A 13,433-nucleotide genomic window follows, 5' to 3' on the forward strand; every position below is an offset into this window, starting at 1 on the left:
ATTAAAATGGATGGTGTTGAAATAGAAAGTGAGATCAGCAGCGTGTGGGAAGAGGTGCCTGGCAAAGCAAAGCGAGCTCCTGTATCAGATATGCAAGAGCCTTCTTTAGATACTGAACATCAGAACAAGGTTTTAATGCCACAAAGGTACAAGAAACAGGTTTAATAGGTTTCCAAGAAAAGACTGTCACATCCTTAGGTTCTGTACCGCCACCAGATCGATATAAAAAACTAAACTGTAAGTATTTAAAAAGGTAAAGCACATCTGCTTCTTGTCTGTATTCATCCCCATGTTTTAGGACTATTTGGCCTGATTTCAATACAGCTGTGCTGCAGAATCCAGAATAAGAGGACACAGCAGTTTGATCTTTTATTTTGACACAGGAAGGGTGGGGGTGAAGGAAATAAAAAGAAGTAAAAGCTCCACCACAAAAACTTAACCAAAGATGTTCATGTTTTTGTCGATTTCAAAGCCTTTTTTGATTGATCAGATATTAATTTATTGTAATCAAACAGACGGATAATTCCAGTCTGAGGTCCTTCAGTGTGGGAGAATTGCTGCAGACGTTCGCTCACCTTGTTGGGCAGGTCGAGGCTTGCCTTGGCGTTGCACATCGCCGTGACGATAGCCAGATTTCCATCCTTGCAGGCGATGTGGAGGGGCGTGTTGCCATGGCGATCCTGTCGGTCCAGATTGCAGCGTTGTCTGAGGAGGCAGCGGACCACTTCTACCTGACACCTACGTACGGCCAGGTGGAGAGCTGTGTGTCCGTCCTATAGAAAAGAACGACACAAACACTGAATGAAGCGAACCTTCTGAGCAGTGATAATAGACACGGATGATATGTGGGACTGATTCTGAGGTTTTAGGTGTTTATGTGTGAGCAGCAGCATCGTTATCACACCAAGCCATTGTCGTTTTCTTGTAACTAATCAGACCAGTTAGTCTAAATTTGTTTTGGAATTTTTGCCATTCATTGATGGCCGTAAATACCTGGATAATTTCCAGTGGAAAGAAATAAATAATGAGGAGGATACTGAGGAAGAAGTGGATAACCCAGCTTAAAACTTAAAGCCCTTGAATATGTCATCACCTTGTCTGTGGCCTCAAGGTCAGCCATGTGCTCCACCAAGCACTCCACGATGTCCACAAAGCCCCGAGCAGACGCCGTCAGCAGCGCACTCTCCCCTTCACGGTTCTTGGCGTCCACATGGCAGCCTGCCTGGCAGAGCGCTCTGGCCACAGCAGAATATCCATGCCAAGCTGCACAGTGGAGCGGTGTCTCCTGCTCCTGTTTCGGGATTATAATTCAGAAGAAAGATCAAACTCTACTTCTCCAATGACCATTTAATTCATCATGTTTGATCCATAGAGGAGCAAGCCCTCACCCGGTCTGTCAGGTCTGGGTTGGCCCGGATGCTGCACAGATAGCTGACCACATCGACGTTGCCATAGCGAGCAGCGACATGAAGAGCCGTTTCTCCAGACTGGAGTAGAAAAGCAACAAATCCAGGGATTACAAAATTCAGATTGTGTTTTACAGATCACATTCTCTTCACTTGAAGCACAGTACAAATGTTGCTGATGTCCATGCAGACAAATAGAAATTCATCGTCTCTCCTCACTCCAGAGAAGCGGATAAAACAGTCTGTACAACTCATGAGTCTACAATTTGTCACATTAAAAAGGACATAATTGCAGCATTTCTTGCAAAAAAAAAAAGCAAAAAAACATCAAATCCTCCAGTTTTGTACGGTTATATATCCTTTTTAATGAAAAGTTCGAGAAACACACTGCATGGAGCATGTGGAAACACGACTCTACTAACACAAGTTTACTTTCAAAATGTTTTTATATAAACCAGAGGGGGATAACATGTCTAATTAGCATATTCAACAGTATTGCTTCAACTAGTCTGCCCGTACTTTAGATCCACAACCGCAAATTAATGAGTAACGAATCAATATGCGTAACAATATCAGAAAAGCCTATATTTTTGCAGCAGTTCTAATAAATGATCTTGTTTAAACTGGAGATCAACTGATACAGGTCATTTTGACATCAGCCCATCTGATCCCCTAAATGTGCTGCTGATACTGCTTTTTTCCTCCATTTGCATGATAAAAATAACAAAATGGCAAATGTTACAGATGCCTTAATTTTGACAAAAATTAAAAATTTATCAATAAATTTAAACAACCATTAAAAACAGAAGTACAGGGAGGAAGCAGCAGAGCGCAGCGCTTCATCTGATCAAGACTTAGCTGCTGAATGTGATAATTGATCAGCAGATGCATGAAGAAAAAACAACAAAAAGCAGAAATCTGACAGATAATGTATCGGCCTCTGTTTAATTCTAACAAAAGCAATTTGTTAATAACACCCATAAAAAATAAATAAAAAGAATACATCACCATTATGTGAACTTTGGTATTTTCATTATAAATGATAATATTCCAACCGTAGTTCGGATATTTCATGAAACTGAACTTGGTCTTAATATTAGTTTCTCCAAAGAAACCTAATTGAACAGAATTATAGCAACCTTTAGACATCTATAAATGACTTGTTAGAAATGTTTTTATAAACTTTCTTTGTTAATAAAGGGAAGAGTATCTCTGAAACTACAACCAAGACCATGAGTTTGTTGTCTAGGGAAAAGAAGCCACTAAAATAAAATGTAATGGACTTAAATACCTTGTAAAGTCTTGAGTCATCCCTTATTTCTTTATTAGTTTATCAAACTTGACTATAAAGGTTAAACATGTTGATCTTTTTTCATGTCTAGAAAGCAAAACTCAGTCCTTTGAATCAATCAGGGATAAAATGATTTCTAAACATTGGAGATGAACCGTTCTGTTGTTACCAGTTCATTAGCATTTCTTTAATGAAAATCTGTACTTCTAATTAGGACTGACAATTCTAAATAAAACTAAGTCAATAAAAAGGAACCAGTTAATCAGTACAGTCCACCTTCGCGTCCCTCTAACACACCCCTCAGAGGAACAAGGTGAAGTTTTACTCATACATCAGTGGGTTTTTTTATGATTAAACAAACACCTGAAGCTACAATAAAATGATTTTAATTAAAGAAATCAAAGCATATTATTTAAAAAAATGGCCTAGTCAAAGTCCGGAGCTAAAACAAATATATATTAGCAGCAGGACTTGCTGCAAAGTGAGAAAATCTTGTAAATGAGAAAACATTTTGCAAAGAACTGGAAAAAATCTCAGCCTAAAATAATACAAGAGTTGGAAGCAAAAAGACTTAAAACTTTAATCGCAGTGAAACATTGTTCTACAAAGTTTCTATTCATTTCTAGTTCACATTTATGGAGTAGACATTAAAATCCTGCTAGGATAAACCAGTTTATGGCTGCAAAGTGTACAAAGGCTTAAAAGTTCAAGTTACGATAAGAGGTGAGAATCAGTGTTTCTATTCTTTGATCAGACAGAGATGCCTCAGCTCGTCATTTCAAAGTTACAGCGTAATAAAACACAATGAAAGTTTAATGATTCCTGGACAGGATCAAGACAATAAACAGGAAGGAGCCTGGAGTGCAGATTAGCTGAGGTCTCTTGGACGAGGACTCGCAGACAGACAAGGACACTGGCGCCTAAAATCCTTTGATAGATTGCAAACTGCTTTTGGGATATTCTGTGCCAGAGTGAGCTCTGTGTAATCAAGCCATGGCAGCAGCATCAAAAACAAACACACACACAGTGATGCTCCATCTTTTCCTGTTGCTATAGCAACAACAAATAAGCAGATAAATTGCCTGAGTAACTGCTTTTCTCTTCAGGTGTGTGAAGCCTTATTGTGGATGCGTTTGTGGTCATTTTCAAAGCAACGTTTCTCCCGAGGTCTGTTGGGTGGGAGGTGGTGAGTAGCTGGAGTAGTAGTAAGGATGTTAGCTTTAATGTGTGAGGGGGGGGCGGCTGACTCACCTTATCTTGGACATCCAGAGGGCATTTCTTTTCATGGAGGAATTTCAGGGTCCCCACATGGCCGTGTCTGGCTGCGTAGTAGATAGCGTTGGCTCCGCTCTGGAGGTTGTAGAGAGAACATTCCAGATTTGATTCCAAAGATATTCAGAAAAAAAAATAACTCGTGTTTCACCTGGGACTATTTTAGGGAGGCGCAGACATCCTGCATTCAGGAGTGCTATAGTCTAGTTGCTGCCATGGCAACGGTTAACAAGGGAGTTTGCTGCAAATCTCTGGTTGCGTGTTTAATTTGCACATCTATTACCCAATCATTATCACTAAACGGCTTCACCCACAGGATGCTGACTTCCTACTGTCCTACTTTTTAGAGCCTTTAGCAAACTCATGAAGAAATTCTGGCCAGACATTTATCCATTCTGTTTTTTCCAAAATATTAAAGGGTTAAATTTAACCATTTAAACATTGTCCATTGCCTTCTACTAGAGTTGGGGCCATTGAAAAAGGTAAAAGCATGCTTCCTTGTTCTCTCAATTCTCCCACTCATGTCCAGGTTTCAACCGTTTAACCCAAACTGTTACCTTTAAGTGAAAAGAAACTGGTTAGATTAATGAAGAACAACCAGACTAGTTCTATCCAGCCAGGGACTGAGGGGCAGACGGTTAAACAAGGCGTAACTCAGATCAATGCCTACAAGCTTGTTAAAAACACCTAGCTAGCTTAATGAATAAACTGTATATTGTTTCAAGAAAAGGTTTCTGGTTAGAGATGATGAACAAATGGATGTGTGAGGGATTGTATTTGAGTCAATGAGTCATAGCAATCAACTGGTTTTCCTTAGATAGAAAACTTTGTATCAATTTGACTGTATGATCTGTAAAGTGCCTTGAGATGACGTGTTGTGAATTTGGCGCTATATAAATAAACTGAATTGAATTGACCTCTTTGGTCACAATGGCTCAGAACAGCACACTGACGGCAGCTTTATGACTGCGGGTCTCTTCCACTACCAGTGGTACTAGTGCTGTGTACTTGCTGGGATAAAAATCAACTCTTCTATTCCATTAAAATAACTAAAAATAAATGTGTTTCAAAACAACAATGATTTTAAACCTACATCAGAACTGGTTTTGCACAGGGAATAGCAGGAACAGATGAAAGTTCAGTCTAAATAATCTAGAGGCTCGCTGATGATGATCAGAGCATACTGTTCATTTTCAACAGCCAATGAATGCCTAATTTTTCCTAACCTCAATCTGCTAACAATCATTTAACTGACTCAATCTAAAAGAAAGAGCGCCTCAGATATAAAATGACGGGAACTACAACTGCAACATTAGTGGAGTGTAATGAAATTTGGCTTAATTTTCCTTGAACCATGCTGTAAACTGATGCTAATCCATTCAGGATGAGTCCCTGGACTGATGTGATGCAATGGAAAAGCTCTGATGTTTTTGTCTCTGTACCCCTGTTGATTCAGGACATCATCTCTTGCAGAGAAGATAGGATCAGTGGTGTTTGTATGTATTACATAAAGGTTAATGTAACAGTCACACTGTAGTCAAATTCAAAAGTACCTAAAGATTCCATGCCTTAATAATAAGATATAGAATACAGTTGGAAATGCAGAACAAATCAAAGCTTTTGTTTAAACCAGAGCACTTATCACAATAAATGCAGATTGTGTTTTTCTTTCAGATCTCTGCAGAATGTACAACTGGATCCCAGCTTTTCTCTAAACACCCTAAAGTTTAGAAAATAAAAACTGGAAATAAACAAAGATTAACCATAAACCTGTCATGTAATGTGGCTGAAATACTGAGATTTCCCATAGTTCCCAATGATGAAAACTTGCATAGTTTATTATTCAAATGCACATCAATCCGGTTTTACCTCATTGAGATGTCTCAGTAAGTACTTAATTTGAACTATACACACCAGTATGTCTGAGGAATATGCAAACTTATTTGCCCCTCAACAGGATACATGACATAAAACCAAATTCATTTATTTTCTCTGATTGTCTGATTTAGGGAAGACTGTCTGACAGAAATATTTGCAGAAGATTCTCTTCACTCCTCCACACTGCAATTTTAATGCATTCAATTTGTGTCCAATAACCTGCACAGCTGGAATCAGAATGAACAGGTTTTACCTTGTCATTAGCCTGGATTTCGGCACCTTTCCTCATCAACACCTCGATGATCTGAATGTTGCCACAGCCTGCTGCAATAAGGAGCGGCGGTGTCCCATGCTGTGTTACAAAACATTTCATGATTTTAGTTTTATCTGGTGGTATCCAGGCTGTTAGTACAGAGGAAAAAAACAGGAGAAACCATCTTTGTGTTCAGGAGAATTTCTATTTTTTGTTTTCAAGTTTTTAAAAAACCTTTTTCTGTTGAACAACCTGAAACCAAATACAGCATATTCTCTCTTCCTCATCTCTCTAAATGTTAGTAACACCAACAACTTTTATTCAAATGCAACACATTTACAAAAAAGTGAGGGCAAAATGAAAAAAATATATGTTAAGGTTTAACAATCTGCATAAACATATTCATGGAGTTAGAGATAACATCTGAATTCTGCAAAGGAAGGTTTCAACGTAGCAGATTTAAATGTCTTTCTCCTGACTCCTTAGTCCTGTCAGGATATTTGAAAAGATGAAGTATACAAACAGATCTAATATTAAAGAGAGAGAAGGAAGGAAGGAAGGAAGGAAGGAAGGAAGGAAGGAAGGAAGGAAGGAAGGAAGGAAGGAAGGAAGGAAGGAAGGAAGGAAGGAAGGAAGGCTGAGCTTCGTCATAATAAACTGTTTACTAAAACAGTGGACAGCAGCAGCAGCCCTGCATCCCACAGGAAGTCCAGGAGGAATCATGTTTCAGAACAATTCATTAAGGATTTCTAAAGCTACCCTCTGCCTTCTGAGCTCTCAACCAAACAAACACAGTTTTACTCCTCCTGCTGACATAATCTTCAGTTTAATTTGCCTCAGACGTCTGAACCTCGACTCAGAACGCATTTTAGTTGTGGGTCGGAAAACCTGAGGGATTTGCAAATTGATGCAGGGTTAACTATTAGAAGCAACAAGCAGAATACAGCATCTTTCCAATCACTAAGGCTGCACAACCCAGCATGTTGATAAAATGGATAACTATTTGAACTAGCCATATTTAATATCAAAAAGGAAAAATCTAACTTCTGAGTGCAGAAAAAATAAAACAAACTAAAACTGTCATGGCTGTGTCAGGTGGTTTTATCAATTCAGACTAAACTCTGAGAAGAGTCACCTTGTTGGGCTGGTTGACGTCGTAACTGTTCAATGAGCCGAGCAGATGCTGCAGCCCCGGAACGTTGTCGTCATTTATGGCGTGGATGATGGCCTTCATCACAAAGGAGTCCTCCTCATCCTATTTAGTATGTAGGGGGGGAAAAAGAGTTAAGTGACTTTTCTAATTGTTTACACAACAATAACACCTTCTGGATGTCATTCTTCATCACACTCTCAGATATGAATACACAAGGGATAACAGCGCTGTTTGACAGAAAGCAAAAAAAAAAACATGTGGCCCAAGAACCTTAACCTGAAATGTATTTGTAAAGCTTAGAAACTGGCTGTAATGCTCTGCTGCACAAAGATGAGGAGGATGGAGGAGAGAAGGCTAATGTGGCGTTAGTTCAGCCAAGCATGACGCTCCAGCCACATTCCTCGACAGACCCTTCCTGCTGTGCGAGGCGAGACTGCAGCAGCTCGGAAACAAAAACAAGAAGGAGCAGCTCCAGCTTTTTGGGAGGTCTAAACCTTTTTCATATACGTTAGGAAAACATATCTCAATCTTCTGCTTGCCAATAATAATAAAAAATATATATATTTAACTACCAAACCCTAAAATTTCTAGGTTTTAAGTTATCAGTAACTTTATATTCTATACTTCCTTATCAGAAGCTGGAAATAACTGGCTATGAAGCAGCAACTGGAAAACAAAAATTCCTGGTTTGTATCTGGCACAAACACCCCAACCTTGTTTCTATAGGATAAGAAGATGCACTGCTCTGTCTAAATCATGCTCCACTGTCATCCTTTTATGCTTAGGATCCTGCACCAAATAAAAATATGAGAAGAATGTTGATTACCTAAGAGGTAAAAACCACCTAAACAAGCTCATCTCAATAAGTAAGATATCACTGAAGTGCTCAAATAACACATCCTAGATATTAATTAATTAAATATTCTCCTTGAATACTTAAATATTGTGTACCAAGTTGAATGTGCTAACAACAAAATCACATCAAAACTTTCAATGATAATCAAATAAAGTGGAAAAACACACTACAGGCTGATTCAGCTTTGATTTACTATCCTTCAAATGGGTCAAAATGAGGCTCAGTGTTGTGTGTGGCCTGTATGACGGCCCTGCAACACATGGGCATGCTCCTCATGATGTGGAGGGTGGTCTCCTGAGGGATCTCCTCCAATACCTGGACTAAAGCATCCACCAACTCCTGGACAGTCTGTGGTGCAACATAACTTTGGTGGCTGGATGGAGACATGATTTCCCAGATGTGCTCAATCAGATTCAGGTTTGGAGAACAGGCGGGTCAGTCCATAGCTTCAATGCCTTCATCTTGCAGGAACTGCTGACAAACTCCAGCCACATGAGTTGTAGATTTCTCCTGCATTAGGAGGAACCCAGTTTCAACAGCACCACAATATAGTCTCACTAGGGGTCTGTGGTTCTCATCTTGGTACCTAATGGCTGTCATGGTACCTCTGGTGAGCACACGGAGGGCTGTGTGGCCCTCCAAAAAAATGCCACCCACCACCATTACTGATCCAAGCCAATGATGCTGAAGGATGTTGTATGCAGCAGATCACTCTCGATCAATCACACGAGCTCAGTGTGAACCTGTTTTCATCTTTAAGGAGCACAGGACGTAACTGGCGAATTTGCCAATACTGGTGGAAAATACCAAGTGTTCTGCATGGAGTTGGGGTGTGAGCACAACGCCCCATCTGTGGATATCAGGCCCTCATAACATCCTCATGGAGTTGGTTTCTAACTGTATGTGCAGACACATGCATATTTGTGGTCTGCACTCTGGCAGTGCTCCTCCTGTTCCTCCTTGCACAACGGCGAAGGTACCAGTCCTTCTGCTGTTTTGTTAGCCTCCTATGGCCTCCTCCACGTTTCTGGGTGTACGGGCCTGTCTCCTGGTAGTGGTTTGAGGCTTTGGACACTACGATGAAAGACAAAGCATACCTTCTTGCCACAGCTCGCATTGATGTGCTATCCAAGATGAGCTGTGCTACCTGAGCCACTAGTGTGGGTTGTAGAGTCTGCATCATGCTACCATGAGTGTGAAAGGACCACAAATATTCAAAAGTGAGCAAAATATCAGCCAGAAAGCATAGGTACTGAGAAGAGGTCTGTGGTCCCACCTGCAGAACCACTCCTTTATCGAATGTTTCTTGCTAATTGCCAATAATTTCCAACTGTTGTCTAATCCATTTGCACAACAACAGGTGAAATTGATTGTCAATCAATGTTGTTCCCTATATGGACAGATTGATTTCATAGAAGTTTGATTTGATTCAAGTTATATGGTTTTGCTTATGTGTTTCCTTCATTTTTTGAGCAGTGTATAACAGGTTATTATTACAGTCTCTCTCTAATCTTTAATGAAAGACTTCTGACAGGAATTCAACAGGAAGTGACTTACACCATCCAGGATGTCAAAAAGTATAATATCCAACTATACCGATGGAAAGTTGGGTGGAAGAAAAAATTGAGCTAAAAAAAAATAAACAAGTTATTAAGTCAAAACTGGAGCCTTAAGAGGAATGTGAAGCAAAGCGGAGCTTAATCAGAGTACACAGTCTTTTAATGTCTTTACTTTAGTAACTAATATATGTTTGTTAATGATGCCTGTTGGTGCATATGTCTCCTCTTAGTCTGAGGAGAAACTTTACAGCAGATCGTTTATGCTTAAACACACTTCTCTCTGGTGTTTAAGTTCAGTTCTTGACCTTGACCTGTTCAGTCATCAAAGCTAATGATCCTGGGCAGAGCAAATACTACAGCTGCAGTTGAGACTAAACTATAGGGGGCGCTACAATTACAACCACACCACTGTGGGACCTGAGACATAAGGAAGTTTCTGGTCTGGCTTTGGTGTATGGTTAACGTTCTGTAAATAATTAAGCTTCTAACAGCATTATCATTAAAGAGTTAGTGTGATTCTGTCTGTTTACAAACTGACTCATTCATTGAGTCCATATCAGTGGACCCACATTCCTACAAGCTGAACGCTGTGAAAAAGCACTTCCAAGTCCAACAGGTCAACAAACCCATGACCTGCGGCCCTATGGGGGAAATAAGGAGGAGATCAATTATAAGTCAGAGAGTGGAAACACCAGAGCAGGAGGTCTTAATGAGTAAACCCACTTTAACAAAACTAACTTAGTTATCTCATCTTGTTTTAATTTTCCCAGTATAAGCAGTAGGCAGATTGATGAGGATAACAGTAACATATGTTCTGTCACCAGCTGCACAAACACGGAAACTCCAGACTTTGGATAAGGATCTCAGATGTAATGCTGGTAAAAAGCCTGGCCCATCTGACCATGTGCTGTTAGCCACATAAAGGAAGTAGGAGTAAAATCAGAGCTTACCAGCGTGTCATCGCTGCGCGCCACACTCATGTTGCTTCTGGACAGGAAGGAGCGGGACAGGCGGTTACATAAGGAGATGAGTCGGACGGATTGCTGAGGAAGAAAAAAAAAGAGCACTGCCTCATGAGCAAGAACTTTGACAAGTTCATGTCAAGTCATATTGGGGAGAATGCTAACGGCCGGAGAATCAGGCATGGAGATTGATTTTCTGCTCTGTTTGCTGTCTGTTTCTGCTCTGCATAGCCTGGTGACCCACTGCAGAAGTCACTTGGTTTCATCTCCAGACTATGAATTCATGAACTTTATACTTAAGTAGAGACCAGACCTAAAATATACCTGAAGTGTCCAACATTTTTATAACATGAACCAAAACCACCCAGCTAAAAATGCTCAAAGGCTAAGAGAGATATTATGTCCTCTGAGCAAAGAGCTTATTCCTGAACTTTGGCTAAGCTAGTAAAGATCTTTGATTTGCATTTAGAGTTTACATAACAAATTGTAAGGGATGCAGAACCCAACTAGTTAAAAACTGAGCTTGGAATATTAACTTACTAGATTTTTTTCACATTCATATTTTAACACAATGAGGTACTCCTGACCTCTTAGCTCAATTTTCTCTGCAGGCAATGCAGCCCAAATCAGATTTTATTTCCGCCCATATGTGACCTGTTCATAATGAAGTCTGTTTCAACTGCTCCATGTCAAAATTATGACACAGAGAAGTTGGGATTCATCAGTACTTCTCTAAACAGTGTGCTGCTGATGTCTACATTCTACTTCTGCACACATGGCTCGCTTTTGGGCCTGAATCATTCAGACAGAGGTCCAATGGCAGTACCTTATAAATATTACAAATGACCATGCAAAATACAAATATCAGATTTCAGCATCAGGACCTGCTGTGTGACATCGGATAATGGATGCAAATAAGAAAATAATAAAGGCATAACAGCTTTGTTTTAAAACTGGGTTGCACTGTTTTTCACTGGATGTGTAAGCATCGGATCTCTTTAGGTTTTATGAGGCAGCAGGCTGGCATTTTAACATTGAATGTGAACATAGTTATTTCATTATCTGTGAGTTTATACATTTTAAATAGTTGATGTTACACCTGATTATACTAATCAAGTATAAGGACCTTTATAATCATGTTATATAGCTTGAAATGTAGTTAATAGGATACCTACCTTTAAAATGTAGGTATTTGCAAAGCCAAACTAGATAAACTGCCCAAGCAGGAGAGAGATAAATACAACAGGAATGAAAAAAATGGATAAGAAATTTATTGAATCCAGTCTTGATGTTTTGTTGATTCTGTTTCTGGGAATCAAAACAGGCAAGCAGATGATAAGCTGAGCCAACAGCAAACAGGGCCTTCATCAGCTTTAATCTAAGAGTTTTTTTAAGCAGGAGGGGGAGCCCACTGATCCCACATGGTTTTTGTGTGATTTGAACAGCACAAAGGACTGAATGACTCACCTTCCACTTTCTTCGAGCTGCAAACTTTTTAAACTTCTCCATATTGACTGCTGACTCCTTCCTGCTCAGCGCTTGCTGAGTGTCTTTTGGCTGATTTGAAAATTCAATATTAGCTTATTAGAAAAATATACACTTTTTTATGTTTTCAATAGTTTTAAATGAAAGATTATCTAAGGAAAAGCAGGTTCCAACCTTGATCCATGGATGCTGGAGGGTGTCCTGAATGGTCATTCTCTTTCTGGGTAAAGAGAAATCAAAGAGATAAAATAAAGGCAGTGTTAGGGGAAAGTGTTTCCAAATACAAATATAAAAAGAATGCATTTTTAACCACGTAATATTCTTTTCATTTCAAGAGAGGAGATTTAACCATCATCCATGGAATGGACATAAACCTGAGGGTCCTCTACCTTTACCATGACCGGGTATTTTAAAAGTCATTTTCTATTTCTTCTCTTAACTCGGGTTTTATAAAAACATGTACGGTAATCAAATCATTATTTTCAATATCTACTTTATTTTTATTTTTTTAATCAACCAACCTGTCTAGAACTTAAAATTCCTAAATTCACAGTCAAATTCTGCTATAAATGAAATGGGACACAGAGGCCTTTTGAGGTTAACCACTCATCAAAAGTAGTGTTGCGCCGATGCCATTTTTTGGCCCCATAACGATACCCGATACCCCTGCTGTGCAGTATCGGCCGATACCGATACCATGCCGATGCCATCTGTTTTAAATTGATGTGTGTGTGTGTGTATATATATAAAGAAGTGCACACTACTTGAATGTAAAATAATTACTATCATGGCTTTTTCAAGCTGCTGCCTACCTTTGTGAAGCAGGAAAAAAACGAATACAAAGTGAATACAGTAGAACTTTTTATTGCCTACCTGGAATGGGTGAGAATGGTCGAGTAAACTTTTCGCTCTCAAAATGGTATTCGTGCCCTATTTGTTGGTACTCGCTGATACTGATAACACAGTGCTGGATAGAGGTGAGTATTGGCATGAGTGTTGCGATTCGATACATGTCGCGATACTTGGGTCATGATACGATATTATCACGATATTGCAGTATCACTATATATTGTCATATTTTCCCCAGCTATCAAAATCAAATGATGAGATAAAACAGCAAGCGCTGTATATTTTCATCAGAAAATATTGATTAGGTATTGTTATCCATGTTGTTTGGGGTTTTCTTTCACTGTGACTGCCTCAAATACAGATTTGGTGCTGCACGCACAGTTAAAGGGCTCCACAGCGCTTTCTGCCAGAGTGGTGGTGCAGAGGTAGCCCATTTTCCCATCAATGTTTTATGTAACCTTTTTTTTTT

General features: G+C 39.5%; 1 protein-coding gene across 3 annotated transcripts in view; it reads right to left on the reverse strand.

Annotated features, from left to right (window-relative positions):
* dapk1 (death-associated protein kinase 1) overlaps window positions 1-13,433 on the reverse strand; it is an 86,366-nt gene that overhangs the window by 22,923 nt on the left and 50,010 nt on the right. For all 3 annotated transcript variants that reach the window (XM_038298260.1, XM_038298262.1, XM_038298261.1), the window contains exons 9-17: window positions 12,290-12,335; window positions 12,098-12,187; window positions 10,619-10,711; window positions 7,236-7,355; window positions 6,101-6,199; window positions 3,949-4,047; window positions 1,389-1,487; window positions 1,094-1,291; window positions 576-773 (exon numbers count right to left, since the gene is read on the reverse strand). In XM_038298260.1, the coding sequence (XP_038154188.1) occupies window positions 576-773; window positions 1,094-1,291; window positions 1,389-1,487; window positions 3,949-4,047; window positions 6,101-6,199; window positions 7,236-7,355; window positions 10,619-10,711; window positions 12,098-12,187; window positions 12,290-12,335 (1,042 nt within the window). The remainder of the gene's footprint in view (window positions 1-575; window positions 774-1,093; window positions 1,292-1,388; window positions 1,488-3,948; window positions 4,048-6,100; window positions 6,200-7,235; window positions 7,356-10,618; window positions 10,712-12,097; window positions 12,188-12,289; window positions 12,336-13,433) is intronic.

Source organism: Cyprinodon tularosa, unplaced genomic scaffold (assembly GCF_016077235.1).
Source record: "Cyprinodon tularosa strain WSP-4 unplaced genomic scaffold, ASM1607723v1 ctg404, whole genome shotgun sequence".
Lineage (NCBI taxonomy): Eukaryota > Metazoa > Chordata > Actinopteri > Cyprinodontiformes > Cyprinodontidae > Cyprinodon > Cyprinodon tularosa.